This window comes from Antennarius striatus, chromosome 22 (genome assembly GCF_040054535.1).
Source record: "Antennarius striatus isolate MH-2024 chromosome 22, ASM4005453v1, whole genome shotgun sequence".
NCBI classification, from domain to species: domain Eukaryota; kingdom Metazoa; phylum Chordata; class Actinopteri; order Lophiiformes; family Antennariidae; genus Antennarius; species Antennarius striatus.
In genome coordinates, this window is record NC_090797.1 from 10,697,569 (window position 1) to 10,713,958 (window position 16,390).

The 16,390-nt window shown below is 42.8% G+C and overlaps 2 protein-coding genes across 3 annotated transcripts; one reads left to right on the plus strand and one right to left on the minus strand.

The window, feature by feature from the left end:
• The first annotated feature begins 86 nt into the window (after nucleotides 1-86).
• LOC137589003 (DENN domain-containing protein 11-like) lies at nucleotides 87-7,029 on the plus strand. The gene is made up of 9 exons (XM_068306354.1): nucleotides 87-793; nucleotides 1,988-2,087; nucleotides 2,560-2,718; nucleotides 4,446-4,602; nucleotides 4,678-4,816; nucleotides 4,988-5,119; nucleotides 5,220-5,370; nucleotides 6,093-6,161; nucleotides 6,344-7,029. The coding sequence occupies exons 1-9, from the start codon at nucleotides 391-393 to the stop codon at nucleotides 6,537-6,539; spliced, it is 1,506 nt and encodes a 501-aa protein (XP_068162455.1). The 5' UTR covers nucleotides 87-390; the 3' UTR covers nucleotides 6,540-7,029.
• A 133-nt stretch (nucleotides 7,030-7,162) lies between these two features.
• On the minus strand, nucleotides 7,163-15,861 carry LOC137589002 (FYVE, RhoGEF and PH domain-containing protein 4-like). Of its 2 annotated transcripts, XM_068306352.1 has the most exons (16): nucleotides 15,668-15,861; nucleotides 13,432-13,554; nucleotides 12,808-13,348; nucleotides 12,253-12,697; nucleotides 11,902-12,047; nucleotides 11,442-11,598; nucleotides 11,198-11,336; nucleotides 11,003-11,061; nucleotides 10,604-10,747; nucleotides 10,264-10,436; nucleotides 10,072-10,102; nucleotides 9,875-9,958; nucleotides 9,678-9,803; nucleotides 9,457-9,600; nucleotides 9,153-9,293; nucleotides 7,163-8,651 (listed from the first exon to the last, which is right to left on the minus strand). In XM_068306352.1, exons 1-16 carry the CDS (start codon nucleotides 15,795-15,797, stop codon nucleotides 8,340-8,342), a joined length of 2,895 nt encoding a protein of 964 aa, XP_068162453.1. In that variant the 5' UTR covers nucleotides 15,798-15,861; the 3' UTR covers nucleotides 7,163-8,339. The 2 variants fall into 2 exon arrangements, with proteins under 2 accessions (XP_068162453.1, XP_068162454.1); XM_068306353.1 differs by lacking the exons at nucleotides 13,432-13,554; nucleotides 15,668-15,861 and adding an exon at nucleotides 14,280-14,343.
• Between the last annotated feature and the right edge of the window lie 529 nt (nucleotides 15,862-16,390).

Below are 16,390 nucleotides of genomic sequence, written 5' to 3' on the forward strand. Positions count from 1 at the left end.
AGCTGCGCGTGGAAAAATAGCTATTCGTTCGATGCCGTCCGGCTGCATTTAAGACCGCAAATCTACAACGTGTTCCCAAGTGTTAAACAAGCATTCTCCAAGATGGGAGTGTGACAGTAACTAGTGGGTGGGTGTGAATGCAGCTCACATCAGACGAAGGAGTTGTCCTCTCTGAACACAGTCAAATTTATGATCACCTGAAGACACATTTTAAAGCTACACGTGAAAGCCGTGACTTGTACCGTGTAATGTGATGCAAAATGAAATCCTTCGAAGCAGTTTTGAATAACTTTCCGGTGTAGGAATCGCTCTGAGGTGTGATTATCTACGGATGGAGCTAGCAACCGTGGGCTGAGACCTCATTTCCAATCCGCGGTTGAGACTGACAGGATGGTGGAGCGGTCGGATCGAGCCCCTCTGCTGGACTGGGAGGAGGCTCCTTCCGCGGAGAAACCCGGCGAAGCATCACCGCCGGCATCGAACGCAAAGGAGCAACTATCGAGCCCCTCCAACAGTCGTGCCCTCTCAGGGTGCTCCGCGCCTGGGTTTGGGTGGAGTAGCGGTCCGGGGGGTCTCACTCCCAGCAGGTCTGTCTCCAACGCAGACGGCTGCGGCGCCCCACCCGCGACCTCCAGCGCCCCAGCGAGCAAGGATGAAGCGCTGTATCCGGACAACGGGGATCATCAGTGGGAGTCAGGATCGAGGGAGGCTTCGCTGGAAGACAGGATGGTGAAATGGGAGGAAAAGGACCAGATCGTGTCGGTCTTTGTGGTTACATTCAATACCAGAACAGGTAGGAGCGACATGCGTCCCGTGGAATCATCACAGCTACATTAGGTATAAGGGAAAATGATCAGAAAATATGAAGAATTGTAATGTTTCTAGACCATAAAAGAAATAATTGATGAAAGCCTGTCTGCGATCCAACTGCAAAACCAGACCAAATGTTCTGAGATGAGAATGAATGAGCTGGCTTTGCAGAGCAGGCCTGTGCGTTTCCAATGAGGGGTCTGTTTAAACACAGGAATAGATCCATAAGTTTGGATATGATAAAGAAAACCTGATTGATGAAACAGCTGATTCCCTGCATGGTGAAGTTGGGTGCTTCATCAATTTTCAATATATCAGATTGTCATGAAACCAGAGAATGATAGATAATCATAGTGGAAGATGAGAGAAATGATACGCCTCAGCCTTCCTCACAGCAAAGTGAATCCAATCATGTTTCTGTTAGTGTTTTAGGTCCCATCCGTCCGGATAATAAGCTTCACTCCTGCTTCAGTAAAAAGCAGTCCACCCTAAAACATGTAAAGATTATCAGTCTTCCTTTTCTAGAAGCCATTGAGGGGAGAAGATGCACAACTAAGTACCGAGACGCAAGAAAAACTCAGCAACAAGTGGAGAAATGTGTAGAAAATGATTTTGAACATTTCATTTCAGGATTTTGTCTGTAATAAAGGTGCACAATACTGACAGAATAATATTGACAATGACGTGACACACTGGACACACTGCCTCTGCTATCTTAACCAGTAGTGACCTTTATCAGTGGTCCATTTGCACAAGAAATGTACTTGTAGACACTTTACACTTCATGAAACTTCACGTCAGTCAAAGTGATGACAGAGCATCTTCTGCCAGGGGTGGTTTTTATCCTCAGTGGATGCTACAGATGTGTCGGATGGCCGATCGTCTCATTTTGCTGCAGGACACGGCTGTCTGCCAGACGGAGCTAATGAATAGATTAAAAACCACACTGGCTGACTCACCTCCTCTGCCCTCCTGCTCCTATCTGGCCATATTTGCTCAGCTGCTGCTCAGGCGTCAGCGCCCAACCAACACATATTGAATACCAAGGAATCCGCCGGGGCTGCGTCGCTGCCATTTCATAAGCATGAAGGGAGATCGTGACCGTATGTTTGCTGTCTTGTCTTGTGCCAGTGGTTGACTTTTTCCTGTGTGTTTTAACACTTTCTCTATGTGACAGGAAACATGCTGGAGTGGTGTCTGCCCAAAGACATGGACCTGGAGGGAGTGGAGTTCAAGGCCATCGCCAGCGGCTCCCACCGAGTCACCACAGACTTTATGTAAGTGTGTGTGTGTGTGTGTGTGTATGAGCATCAGTGTACACTATGGCTCGAAGATATTACAAATAAAATCATAATGTTGACACAGTAAAATATAACAGTTACAGTACTTTTATTTTCTTAAAAAGACCTCCAGCTTCTTTTTTTGTTCAATTTGAATTTGCTACACAATTTGCACATAAAGTCATGTTGTATACAAATGAACACCCAAGTGTTGTGATCTGTGTGCATAAGGTTGTGTCATCTTGTCCTCGGTGTTTCACCGTGCTCACAGCATGGTAATGTACCTGAAGTGAAGCGAGCTAACTCACACTATTAGAATGCAGCTCATGTCTTTGTCCTGGCAGGACAGACGGTGTTGCCTGGCCTTAAAGAAAACAACCCCACCATCTGGCTGTGCCTTTGCTTCTCATGACTCATGGCTTCCTCTGTCTCCCTTATCTGTCTCCCTTTCTCTCTCCTCCATCCACAGCTACTTCCGGAAGGGCTGCTACTTCGGCCTCGCCTGCTTTGCCAACATGCCAGTGGAGAGCACAGCAGAGAGAGGGGCGAGGATGAAGTCGGTGGGGATCCTCTCTCCTTCCTACACCCTGCTCTATCGATACATGAGCTTCCTGGAGCACCAGGTTAGGTAAGAGTAAGCAAGATTGAACCACATGATCTCCTCATGGGCAACTTAAGAGCCTTTACCACTCCCTTGATAACAGACTTAGAGCTGTCAATGGCTAAATAATAACACATTTCATCAAAAAAATGTCACAGAATAATGAAACTTGATCATTAACGTTCCCAAGAGTTAAAAATGTTTCTATTTGAATGATCTAAGGCATTATGGAATTTTTGCCATCTGTGCCATTCATGCACAAGGGAAAAAACATCTTGACTTAATTAATAACATCTCTTAAAGTAATCTGATGTTCATTAATTCTTCCATCTGCATATCCAATGAGTCAGACATAAACTTAGTCCAAAGTCATTAAGTGAAGGAAAAGAAATCATCCTCCAGTTATATTTTTAGGCAGCATCGGTGGTGAAGTGAAATGAAATCGTATGATATAATTAATTTGCCTGGCAGGCGGGTGGATGAGATTCAGATGGTAGAGCCACACAAGTAGACTTACACTTACACAATGTTTGTGTTGGGCATGAAAATGACGACGCCAACAATGACGCTCGAACCATTTTGAGCCGTAAGAGTATTCATCTATGAAGTGAACTGGCAGTGATGCACAGCCGGGCTTGTAGCAAAGTGCTAACATGCTAGTTTTGGACAGCTGGATTTTATCATGCTTACTAAGTTTAGACTTTCAGTGCTTAGTACTGCCAATCAGTACTAGGCATGAGGGTGTAGTTGATGTTGACTGACATTCGTTTAGCTGGAACTGGATCACGGAAGTGAATGTTGACCTGATGTCCTCAGATGACGTCATGTTGAATAGAAAAAGCTCCTTGTCTGGTTAGTGAGTGGCATCGTACGAGACATGTGACATTAGACAATTATGTTGTTAAATACGGCCTCTGCTGGGCGTGACTGGGGCTCATGACATGTTAGTTAACCTTCCTCCTCTTATCCAAAGCTGTTTAGATCAATCCACTGGACTTCAAGAAAGTTTCTTGAAGACGTTTCTCCTCTCATCCAAGAAACTTGTTCAGTTCCTCATCTTCTTCTTTCTTTCTCATCATATATAGATCACTCTCACTTCGAATGACTCTTACTTCTTCTGTGCTCAACTCATTTCCTTCCACAGTGCTTCACTTCCAGTATTCTGGTGTATTTCTGCTGGTGTGGACGGACTTTGTGTTACAGCGTCACTTCCTATGATTTGTGCCATCCCTGTTACACTTATTCTTGAACACAGCCCTTCATTCATTCATTCCCACTTTCTCACTTCCCCCTCCAAATCTGGCCTGTCCTGGTCGCCAGTCACTCTGTGGTCATGCTCCTTACTCATCATTCTCCACGTCGCTCGCTCCAGATACCTCATCTGTTGACTGCTATAGCCGTTATATAACAGGCTACTTCTTGAGGAGGTTCACATATGTAGAAATGCATGAATTCCTTTTCCTCCCCCTAAATTTTCATAAAATTAAACTGATTTAAAGGATATAATAGTTAACCCTGACCTCTAGGGCACTTATTCTGATAACATGTCAGTTTAGAATTTGGATTAGGCTTTAATCGAATTAAAACAGACTATTGTGACCTGGTGGACTAATATGCCCCACTTGAGTGTCTGTCTACTTGGACAAGTTTTTTAGGGATAATTGACTTGATGTGGTACTTTGTTCTGAGTATAAAGAGAACAGAACTTAAATCTATTCATATAATGTACGGATAATTGATTTATTTTGCTCCAGGCTCCAGCTTCAAACCCCAGACCATTACTCCCCTCTGGAGGCCTTCTATGAGGATAAGAGAGCTCTTCTGCCCCCTGGTGGTGATGGCGTCGTTACTGCATGTCCAGCCAATGCCTGGGGTGCTGCCATCAACCACAGCATGCACCCTGAGATGAAGGTTTGTAGTATAGATCTTCTTCAAGTTGGTGTGTCTAGATGACTCTCTAACCTGTGTATCAATCCCCCGGAGCAGATCACCCACCCTGCAGGCTGCATGTCCCAGTTCATCCGCTTCTTTGGGGAGCAGATTATGGTTCTGTGGAAACTGGCTCTCCTCCGAAGACGGATCCTCATCTTCTCCCCTCCGCCTGTGGGTGTGGTCTGCTACAGAGGTGAGAAACAGCTGCATTTAGACAAACTGGTTTTAGTAGAAGTGAAAAGGTGAGTCTTAGGGATGTCACATCAGCATATATGCACTACATTCCCAGCTGCACGAGTATTGGACAGCCCACTAGTTCATGCTTCACTCACTCCCTTTGTCGTCCTCCCTCTGCCCCCACCAGTGTATTGCTGCTGTTGCCTAGCAAACATCTCCATCCCCGGGATCGGAGTAGCTGTGCCCGAGTTTCGCCCCTTTTTCTACGTTAACGTCGCCGATATTAGCGCCCTGGAGAATGAGCTCTCTTACGTTGCTTGTAAGTGGGTGCTTGAAATCTGGTTAACATTTTTTGAAAAGCCTCACTGAAAAGAAGAGACCATTTTATCTCACATCTTGTGCTTTTTTTATGTTCTTAGGTACTACTGAGAAGATATTTGAGGAGAAGAAGGATTTGTATGATGTGTACGTAGACAATCAGAATGTAAAGACCTGCAGAGAAGGCCTGAAGCCTCTGCTCCGCCTCAGCACCGCAGACAGGGACAAATATCACAAACTCACTGAACAGAGGTAACACTGAGCAAAGGACTGCTGACACATGACAATTCAGTCACATGTGGATGGTCCTGGTGCTGCAGATAGTAGAATGCATTCAGATTCTGCTATCATCCTCAACAAATGCACCATTGCCTGGGGTCGTTTCCACCAAACCAAATATTTGTCAAGCAGATTTTGTCTTGAGGGGACCGATGGGATCACAGCAAAGTACCATAGGTAGTCATTCTTGTAACAGATAAATGTGTTGTGCCACGATGCAAAGTAAAAGTGCCACAGTAAAATCTAATAACTAAATCAGGTTTGTCTCAGATACATGAACTTAATCGTCATTATCTACATGGATTTCTTTGCTTTTGAATCACATGAAGGTTCTGTTTGGATTGCAAAATAAGTCATGCGCAAATAACTGAATACAAGCTATGTGAAAGTGGAGATGTTTTTCAATCAGGCCAATTTTATGTGCTACCATTAGCATTTAGCTATTGCTTAATTGCAGCCGTAAGCTGCTAATGTAAGCGTTTTCTAAACATGTGCACGAAAATAAAAGCACCACAAGCTCACATTACAAATGTTGGTATAGAACATAAGTAATGCAATCTCTCTTGAAGCAACTGCAAGTTAAGTGTGTGTGTGTGTGTGTGTGTGTGTGTGTGTGTGTGTGTGTGTGTGTGTGTGTGTGTGTGTGTGTGTGTGTGTGTGTGTGTGTGTGTGTGTGTGTGTGTGTGTGTGTGTAGACAGATGCTGCTCTACTCTCAGGAGGAGAATGGAGATTGTGTATCCAGTGAAGAGGATCTCTTTATCTTGTAAGTACATGATTCCTTTGACCAGCCACTGGAGCAGAACGGATTAACCAGTGGAGACACAACTGAATCATTTGATCATCCTGGGAAGATTAGTCAGCATGCTATTTACTGCTGCTAGTCATCATACAGACATGAAATGAAACCCGCTTCAGATATTAACATTTGTTTTAAACTATTGTCAGGTTTTTCCTGGAGCAGAACAACAGGATCTTCCAGACCCTCAGTGAGGTGGCTGCCAGCCCTGATCCCATGCTGACCCAGGATAACGTGAGAGGGATGGGTCTGGATCCCCATGGAGACAGGCTCTTCTTGCTCCACCTGCTGGAGATCTATGGCTACGACACTTTGCTTGTGTCCGAGCAGCTGTGCTGCAGTTGAGATGACAGACGGACACCTTCCAGTGTTTTAAAAGTGGGACAAGCTCTGACCGCTCCACTACTGCCTTCTCGGGACGGTTTGAGCTCACACATATCTCTCTGGTATGATTTTTTTTTTCGTGAGTGTGAAAATTGTCTCCTCTCTTCTGCGCTTTCACAACTTGATGGCAAGGCTGGCACTGACAGTCCTCTTACGTTTGGATTACTCATCCTTGATTAGAAGTGCTTCACTGGATTACAGCTACAGTATTGTGATGGTAACATCCAATAAATACTGAAGTGGCCTAAACTCTTTATGGAAATGAAGCGGAATGAGTTAGAGTCCCACATTGATTGGGAGATGTTCAGAAAACGTGTTGAGGGTTGTGAAATGACTGTAAATACCCCGATCTTCTTTCTGTACAGTTTTGTCAACGTGTGATATGGGCGTGCCTCTCTGCCAGTGTTGATTTCTTAGCATCAAGTGCTGGATTTAAATGTCTTATTTTTAATTGTCTCTCAATCAGGGCCTCTTTTCTTCAAATCGAACATATGTCCATACAAGCAGGTTGAACCATCTTCAGGAGCGTTAGCACTGATGATCACAGACAAGGTGGTGTGCTCAAGTATGTAGAGGCCATGTCTCTTTGCTCACTTGAATCTTTCAGTTCAAATGAATAGTCTTAAGTAATCTTTGTGTAGTCCTGACTGTTTCTCCTAAATGTCTTGTGTTTCTACTCCAGTTTAGAGACTCAAAGTTTACCTTTTTTTTGCCACTTTTTATATTTCATGTTGACTTTAAAGTTGTGTGAAACAAGATTTGACCACTAGAGGTCAGAAAATCTGACAAATGAGAGCAACAAGCTTCTCTGCTTGATTACTGACCTGCTGAGTTTTTAATGGCTTGTGTTGCTCACAGTAGTCTAAGTGAACATACAACACTGGAACATTAGCATTCACACAACAGAGCGTTTTTGTCTGTTGGTTGATTTGAGCTCTCTAATGAAACAAACTGAAGACGGACTGCAACACTTCAACACCAAAGCTACATTTTTTTGCTTGTAGACTATTTCGTCAAAAATCAGTACCATGTTTTTTTTAAAGAATCAGTTGGCATATTACGATACTCAAATGTATTTTAATTTTCCCCCACAAAAACATTAAAACAAGGTTGTCTTTAATGTCGGTCAGTACACCTCCATAAATGAGGTGTAGTTCGCAAATAGAAAAGACCGAGGTTGTCATATCTGCCAGTTTTCAATGGCGTCAGTCGATTGTTACACGGAAATAAGTTCCATTACATTTTTGTTGGATTGAAACATGCCTCACACTACTGTTGCTTGGCTTCATTTGTGCACTCAAGATGTAGTCTTGTTATACACTGGTTTTTTTGTTTGTTTGTTTTTACACTTTGTTCAGCTGTGAATTGTTTTACCATAAATATTCAGTTGTCGTGACATCTGTGAAGAAATGGATCAATTGAATGTGCTTTTTTTTAAAAAGGAAATTAGGATCAAATGGATCCTCTATGACTGAACTCCTCATGCAATTATGTGTTCAACTGTCTGCTGTAAGAAAAAAAGCAGCTTTCACACTGCGTCATACGGCACCTTAACTGTACAGAGCTGAAGCAACAGTGTTTGTAATTGAAAGAACAGTCAATTCATGTTAAAACACCTTCCCTTTATTTATTTTACTGTAAACTATTTCAGAAATAAAGTGCATCTCCACTTTTAAAAGGAAGACGCAGTTCTCTGTCTGAACATTGTCTTTATGGGCATGGATTATCTCCCACTGTGTGTTTGTGCTTACAAGAATACATTCAGGAGTGGCTGGCCACGCTGCCGATGATGGCAAATTCTTCATCACTAGAGACCCTTTCATCGTTTACGTTAACATGTCTGGACCCATTGGTGGTGGAGTCATAGCGACTCAGTGTTCTTCCTGGCACCTTGCCCGTCATAGCAACCTTCAGAGCAGCCACCCAGCTCTGTTTGAGGTCCAGGCTTTCACAGGAGAAAGTGTGGGTTGTTTCTGATTGGCTTAAACTGAAACAAAGGTGACCCTGGCGCTCTGTAGAGGAATCCTTCACGCTGCAGCCCAATAACGGTATGCAGGCAACAGGCTTCACATCCTGAGATGAGAAAATGAAAGTGAACAAGGGACTGCATTGAAAATATGGGACGTGTTCAACTTGATTACATCACCATCAAGGCTGTTACCCTGTTTTTAAAACTGAAAGCTGCTGCCTGCTGGCCATTAGATGGACCGTATACTTCAAAAACTATTCTGCTTTTCTTTATTTGAAAAACGAAAATGTATACCTTTCCTTCACGAAACAAGACTGGAAACGAAAATCTATCAGAAATTGATTGCCTGCACAAAAAGCTCCTCAATAGCAGTGTTGCCTCTTTTGTCCGTTACAGATCCGTTGGACGCTTTAGAGTGACTATGATGAACGGTAACATCACATGCATGCCATCCAAAAATAACTCCACTCAAACAAGTGTCAAATACAGAGATGAGACAGTACAGTCATTACAAAAAGCTTCAAACTAAATTAATAGTGTCTTAATGGTTGTCAAAGACAGTAACCCACATTGTTCCATTAATATTTTGCCTCTGGGACACCTACCTGTGGGGTTATGTACAGACAGAGGGACGGGGGTTCAGTCCTGATCATTGTACACCACACCTGATTCCAGGTCTGGGGGTTGTCGCTATGCAGCAGGAAGCCACTCATTACACTTTCTCCGGACTCAGGAGATGTCTCAAGCTGGGAGAAGAAAAACACCACATCACATCTGTGTCATGTTACATCTCATTTTTCTCCAAAGATGAGTTGTGTGGATATGTGCTGGGTTTTGCAGCCCTGTATTCAACAGTTTCATAACTGATTTGAAATCCTTAATCCTAATCATTGAACTACAAAAGCTCACCTCTAGAGTTTGTCTCCTCTTTCCGTCCACCTTCTCCCCTCTCCTGCCAATCAGGATGGTGTAACAGGATTTACACACTTTGTTCAACTTGTTCCCATCATACTCTAAAGGCACTTTATTATCTGAACACTTCCAGCACACCACCTGTGGAGCAGAGGAATAATCACTGCCATCCTGTCCTCAGATGAAGCCTAGTGTTGCCACTGCATCTCGTCACTCACACAGCCACAAGCCCTGCAGTGATGTCTTCTCCTGGTGAGAGCGTTGAACGGTTCCTGACACTTCATACAGACAGTCACCTCGTTGTCTCTGATCCAGCGAGGAGCACGCCGGCCGAGTTCCTCCAGCTACAAAAATTGAATCATTTTTCAAAATTGCATATATTGCCTACAACTCTGTTTTGGAATATTACACTTACTGGTTCATCTATTTTTGGCTCCTTTGATGCTAGTTTGAAGGTTTTATTTTTCTTCTGAAAGATGTCAATGGCTTTCTGAATAGCCTGGACATAAAAGTAGCTTTAGAAACTCCAATTAATTGAATCTTTTTGTTATTTAACATTAATATATTGCACCAAACAGTAAAAAATAAATAAGTAAAATAATACACATTTACCTTTATCCACTCATCCCTGTCTTGTTCAGAACTTGAGAAACAAATAATTGGAAATTGCATTTAAGGCACATCATCCTCAGATCATGTAAAATGCTCAGTTATTTCAATTGTTCCACAAAAATACCTTCTTTTACAAGTTGAAATGACAAATTAACAACAAAGACCTCATGTAGATAATATGCTTACACAAACCTGGCCTGCAGCTCAAGGGTCTTTTCTTTACCAGAGACCTGGAAGCTATACGCGTGGTCTTCATTGGAGGTCTGCTTCACAGTCATGCCATCCACTCCAATCCTGCAGCGCACCGTAAGTCGCTGCCCAACTAGGCTGAACTTAGGAGTGCAGCACAGCAGGAAGTTGTTGAACTGTTATGAAAGTTACCAGAGTTCCTTTTATGACCTGTAGTCCAGACTAGATTTCTACTTTAGTGTGCTATTCGTCAGAGCAACATGTTGATTTAGTACTGAAGATTTTGGGTAGTTTAAGGATCAAAAATTCAGTTTATTGTTTTTATACACACACACACACTCACCAGAAAAAGGTGTCTCTCCATAGAAGACGCGTTTCTGGCAGCAAGCTTGAGCAGACGACCTTCTCTCAGGAACTCGCTGGTTGGGTTGATGACCTCCTCCTCTCCGACCATCTCATAGATCTCCAGCAGCTGCTTCAGACTCTCCTGCAGGTAAAGAAGGGGAAATGCTGAAATTTCTGTATGAACAAAACCATAGCTACACGTCAAGTCAATTATAAAGACTACAGAATCTAGATGTAAAATTCCAAGTGCATAATACATATAATTCAATCATGCAAGTCATGGATTATGCTGGAGCCTATCCCAACAGACGATGGGCATTGCGTTAAATCGAGACAATATTATACAATTAATGTTTTGCTGCAGACATGGAATAAGATATCATTAATGGCAACATACAGCTTTGTGGATGGCGCTGTTTGAGTGGGTGGCTGCCAGGGAAATGGTCTGCAAGGTCTCTACAGGAAACAAACGGCGAGAGATTCCAAAACATTAACATCATGAAAAAACAGCTCAAACTTAATGATAAAATAAAAATCTGAAACAAAAAACAATCATTATGAAAAGATTGACACACTGAAGTAACAGATTTACTTTGAGAAATTTTATAATCTGGATTATCCTCAGGAAGTTTCTTCAAGTAATCCCTGAGAAGCATCTCATAACGTGGAACCCTCTGGACCGGTTCCAACATGTGGTGCTGCAGGGTTAGCTTGTCACACACCTCCTGACTCTGAAACCAGAATGACACACACACACACACACAGAACATCCTGCTTAGTCTTAATTAGGGTCATAATAAATACTGCAGACTTGTGCACTGCTGAATATTTCTTGCCTGTATGTCCTGGATGATGTTTCTGAAAGCAGAGGAGCGTTCAGTCCAGGTCGTCACCAGCTCCATGGCCTGGTCAAAGTTCCGGACATAGTCGGCATACATCCTCAGGAAGGGAGCGTGTTTGCAAAGCACATTACCCAGACCCGGGCTGTCACGCCTACATTTGGTGAGAGTGGAGGTAGAAGGCGTAAGGCACTGAAGTTATAGTACAACACCATCTCTAAGCTCCGAGACAATGACTTTATGTTGACTCTACCACACAAACCACATACCATATGTAGTCTCCCAATTTCATTCAACTTCAGACCTGCCTATTCATTCACAAATCAGGAGTACAGTATCATGGTTCAATGATGCATTGATTTGGATTAACGAATCTACAGTACTTTATTTCTGCACATATCTTTTCACATTAATGTGGAGTGTTTCTGTCTAGGCGGACGTCAGTGTTGTTACTCACCAGTGGCTGATGCAGTTTTCCAGGTCAGGTAGTAGGAACTGGCTGTGGAAGGAGTAGATAGAGGAAATGTTGGAGAAGATATTTTTTACCACCTCTGGAGGAAAAGAGCCGCGACCTGCTTCTTCTGTCAGACGTAAGCAGAACACCTGCGGCGTAAGAAAGGTATTACATCCTGAAACATTTATTCAGCTTCTACACAAGAAATATTCAATCAAGACCAACAAGTGGATGACACTGCAAGAACCACCTCATTTGCCAACAGGATGAGAATGTGAGAATAGAAGACATACCTCACATCAACATGATCAATAAATAATTATAAGATAAATAAGCTTTCATGAATGCACTGACCTTTTCTAGCAGGTGCAGACGAGCCACGTAGGCTCTTTCTGTCTGCAGGAGCTCGTTTGCAATTTTGTACAACGTCTGCCCTGTGTCGTTTTCGTTTTTTGGCTCATCTGGTCCACTCTCCTTTCTCTTCTGTTGTTGTTCAAATTCAGACTTGGTGTGGATCCGGCCATCTTCTGAAGCACCTTCATTCCACGGACTAAAAATCTTGGAATCACATCCTTTAATCTTTTCTCCATCTACAATTTTGTTATGTGTTGCAGCACAATCCTTGCCCTGCAACACATCACTTCTTAGATTTTGGTAATGCCCTTTTTGAGTGCTTGATAGACAGCATTCACTGATAGAGTGATTCAGTCTCTGGTTCACAAGCACTGTGGTGGTGGACCCTTTACAGGTTGTTGATTGCAGCGGTTTTAGTGGAGTTCCAACTTTTTCAGCAGGAAACCTGCAAAAATAAAGCGTATTGCAAAGACTGGATTCTCTTTAGTGTACGGGTGGATTTGGAATGTGTTCAGGTAATCAAGGTGCAGAAAAATAACTAATTGAAAGTCTGACCTGGTCTCCTCAAGGCAAACAATCAAGTCAGGCACACTCAAAGATTTTGCAGCTCTCCTCTCTCGTCCCTCCATCTTGCCACTAGGGTTTCTAGGTAGTCCCAGCCATTTCTTAGACTTCCTGGCTGAACTGTGGGTCAGAGTTCTCCCCTGTACAGGGCTGGGGGTTCGAGGTTTTCCTGCAAGAGGACTCAGGTTCCTTGGGGACAACTTTTCATTCAATGGGCTACAACCATGAATTCCTCCTTTGCTTGGACTTGGAGATCCAGAATTTGGACTAGTTGGAAGACTCCGAATCCCCAAACCAGATCTGTTAGGGCTCATAAGTGCCCCTGACAATCCATTCATAAAACTCTTCCCTGTTCTTTTGGCGGGGCTTGGCGAGCTTTGACCATTCTGTGCTTGACTGAGTGAAGAAATAGAACCTCCGTCTGGACTCTGGCGTTGCTCTGCTTCACCAACCTGTTGAGGTAGTTTTCGTGTAGAGGGACTGTGAGCTTCAGCCCTCGTAGGACTCTTAAGGTGCTCTGGTTTAGGAGGCACTACAACGACAAACAGACCACGAGGTTAGTTCATTATGTGTCATTGGTACAGAAGAGCCAACAGAACGCTAAACTAAGCCTACCTTGTGGTTTACAAGGGGATCCTTTATTTGTATGTTTCTCTGCACTGTTTTGACAGTTTGAGCCAAAGGTGGCCTCACAAGCATGACCACAGCTGCTTGAGTCACCGCCCCCACTGCACACTGCTGAAGGAAATAATGTCACCATTACAGAGCAAGGTTGTCCTTTCTGTTTGACGTGTTTTTTCACATTTCACTGCAGTTTATTTCTGAAGGCACCACTACACAAAGTTGGTTATCAACAAAAACACAGCTTCCCATAATCTCCATTGGTGACATGGGTGAATTCTGGAGAATTCTGAGAAACTACAAGCATCTTTTTTCAATTTGCCATTCTCCTCTGCAGCCTTACCACAGTGCGACTCATCTACAAATCAAGTGTCATTATTAAGTGTTTTTTTCTTCACTTACATTAACTTCACTTTATAGCTTGTGCTTCTTTGAGTGCTACAGGTTGTTAGCATCACCTGTTCTTCCTGTATCACCTATTTTAAGTTCTGCCATGGGAGAGCTATGTGAACACATTATTCCACTGCTAATCTATCATCCTTTGAACTAATGAAATCATGGTATTAGCCATAAAAATGGTTTATCATGATGACCTGTTGAATCACTCTCAGTCTTCAGACAATCACACACAAACAATAGCAGTCAGAGACATTGCAATGATGTGTACCAAAGTCCTGCAGCTCAACTGCCGATATGAAACCATCATTATCTTTTTTACATTGATTTTGTAGCAGAACTACTAAGGACGACAATCAAATACAATATGCAAGAGAGCAATGACAGAGACTCATCACAATCTGTGCCATGACTTGCTACTACTCAATCCTGTACATGATTCTTACCTGTGGTTTAACTCCAAATGTGAACAAGATTATCCGTTATGTGTTTAACAACGTTAAGCTTCACTCTGGCTCAGATGAACTGAAGCAGATTTGTTGAGTCACGAGACTAAAGCCTGCTTTCTCAACGTCAAGAGTTCTGCTTTCTCACTTCTCTTTCCTTCACAGCGTCTCAAGTTTGAGAGGTAATATTCACCCTGTCACAAACATAAAGAATACCCCCTCTCCCACAAAACATAGCTTTAGCTTCCAAGAGGAGCACAAAATCTAGAAAGAAAATCACAGAGATAAAGTTATATTTTGAAGGAACAGATGTGAGAACAGAGTAAGGCTGAAGAGATTGAAAAAATACTGAAGTGGTGTATATATTTGTGGTTAAAGGTAGGAAGATGGACTTCACAACAAATATATTTGTACATACAGTATACACACACACACACACACACACACACACACACACACACAATAATTTGTTTCCTAATGACCTCCAATTCAAGTTTCTTCAGACCCAGTCCTGACCTGAGCCTCAACAATCCACAGTCAGGAACATAGTTATCCAACAGACCAAACTAACTTCTGCAGCTCCTGAATCTGACACAACCCCTTTTTTCTGTGCTATACCTTCATCCAAATACCAGAGTTTTTGGTGCATAAAATGAAATTAACATTTCCTGAATGATTTGACAGTTGCCTGGTAGCTAAACTAGATACAAAATTTAATTAGTGAACTTAGAAGGTGAATTTACCATCAGACAGAACCAGGCTATTGTTTCCGTTTCCAGTTCTGATGCTAAACTATGCTACCTCCCTACAGTTTTATAAATACTAAAGGACAGAAATAAGAGCACACAATGCACTTTACTTTTTAGCTTTTGGACGGTTACAAAAAAAAAAAGCATTTTGGTAAGTATGGAAGTGTTTCAAACTTCAAGCATCCCTCTGATTGCTTAAAGTTACAAGGGTTTTTTTATTTCATCAAAGCCAAAGAATTTGCATTATCAGTTGCGGGGATCCAATTGTACCATCTAAAATGCACCATTGGAGCAGATACTTCTGTAATCTGAATGAAGACAGAGGAGCTTATTGACTGCAGTCCCAAGACACACAAAGTCTGAGGCAAAGTCCAGGCTGGATCAGGAGAAAGAGATTTCACTGCAGTGATCCGACCAGCTAAGAGGCGAACAGCAGCTCCTCTCTGTCGAACACACACAGCTGCCTCTGTCGCCCTCCTGATGGGCAGTAGCCTTTTCAGTCTGTGCAATTTAGCAAAAACTGCATTATACGTGCAGAAATAAGTTGTGGGTATACGTTTCTGTTTTTACTTAAATTTCCAATTATCTGTTTGACACAATTCGGGCTGAACATACATGAGAACACAGGTTGTACTTCACCTGTCTGTGACGCGGGACAGTCCCCCGCAGCTCCACCTTTGACCTTCCGCTTGTCCGCCACTCGTTTGAACTCGTCCGCCTCCAGGCAGCTGTTCAGAGTCATACTGCTCCTCTTCCTCAAGTCGAACATGGCCACAAAGTTCAAACTCCAGCCCGCCCGTCCCCCCAAAAAGACAGCAGGAGTTTTAAAATGGACTTTAAAAGCGCTCCGGCGCCGAACCACCGCCCCCAGCGGCTTCTAGTTGTTTGTTTGATAAGCACCGCCTCTTATTTAAACCCGCACGCGCCCCCGACCCAGCCCACGGGTCAGCATTGACCAATCAGATGGCACGTGGTCATCATTATACCACTCGACTTTAAATGAAGAAAAGTGTTCATTTCAGTTTACCTTTTAAAATATGACAGACAACATGTAAATTCAAGGCAATTTCGTTTTTTTAAGGTCAAAACAGTGAAATTTGGAGGAAAATAAGTTTTATTTTCTTTGTTTCTGTTTTGAATGAGAACAAATAAAAACTAAATAGAAACGCAAATAAAATTTCCATAGTCTGGATGTGATTTTCAATAAGTGCACCAAATGCCAATGACTTTCTGTGTAGAATAGAATAGAATGAGTTTAACAGGATGCTCAGTGTTCAGTCAGCACGTTCGGGGACATCAGCCACTTTCTTTACTATATATGCACTTTCTTCATCATCGTCATTACTGTCACTTTTATCAAGA

Coding starts and splice junctions, on each gene's coding strand:
- LOC137589002 (XM_068306352.1), bottom strand. CDS start 15,797: ATGTTCGACTTGAGGAAGAGGAGCAGTATGACTCTGAACAGCTGCCTG. Junction 9,959..10,071: donor ACAGGGATGAGTGGATAAAG/GTAAATGTGTAT, acceptor TTTTATGTCCAG/GCTATTCAGAAAGCCATTGA. Junction 8,652..9,152: donor GTCTGTACATAACCCCACAG/GTAGGTGTCCCA, acceptor TTCTCATCTCAG/GATGTGAAGCCTGTTGCCTG.
- LOC137589003 (XM_068306354.1), top strand. CDS start 391: ATGGTGGAGCGGTCGGATCGAGCCCCTCTGCTGGACTGGGAGGAGGCT. Junction 2,719..4,445: donor TTCCTGGAGCACCAGGTTAG/GTAAGAGTAAGC, acceptor ATTTTGCTCCAG/GCTCCAGCTTCAAACCCCAG. Junction 4,603..4,677: donor GCATGCACCCTGAGATGAAG/GTTTGTAGTATA, acceptor CCCCCGGAGCAG/ATCACCCACCCTGCAGGCTG.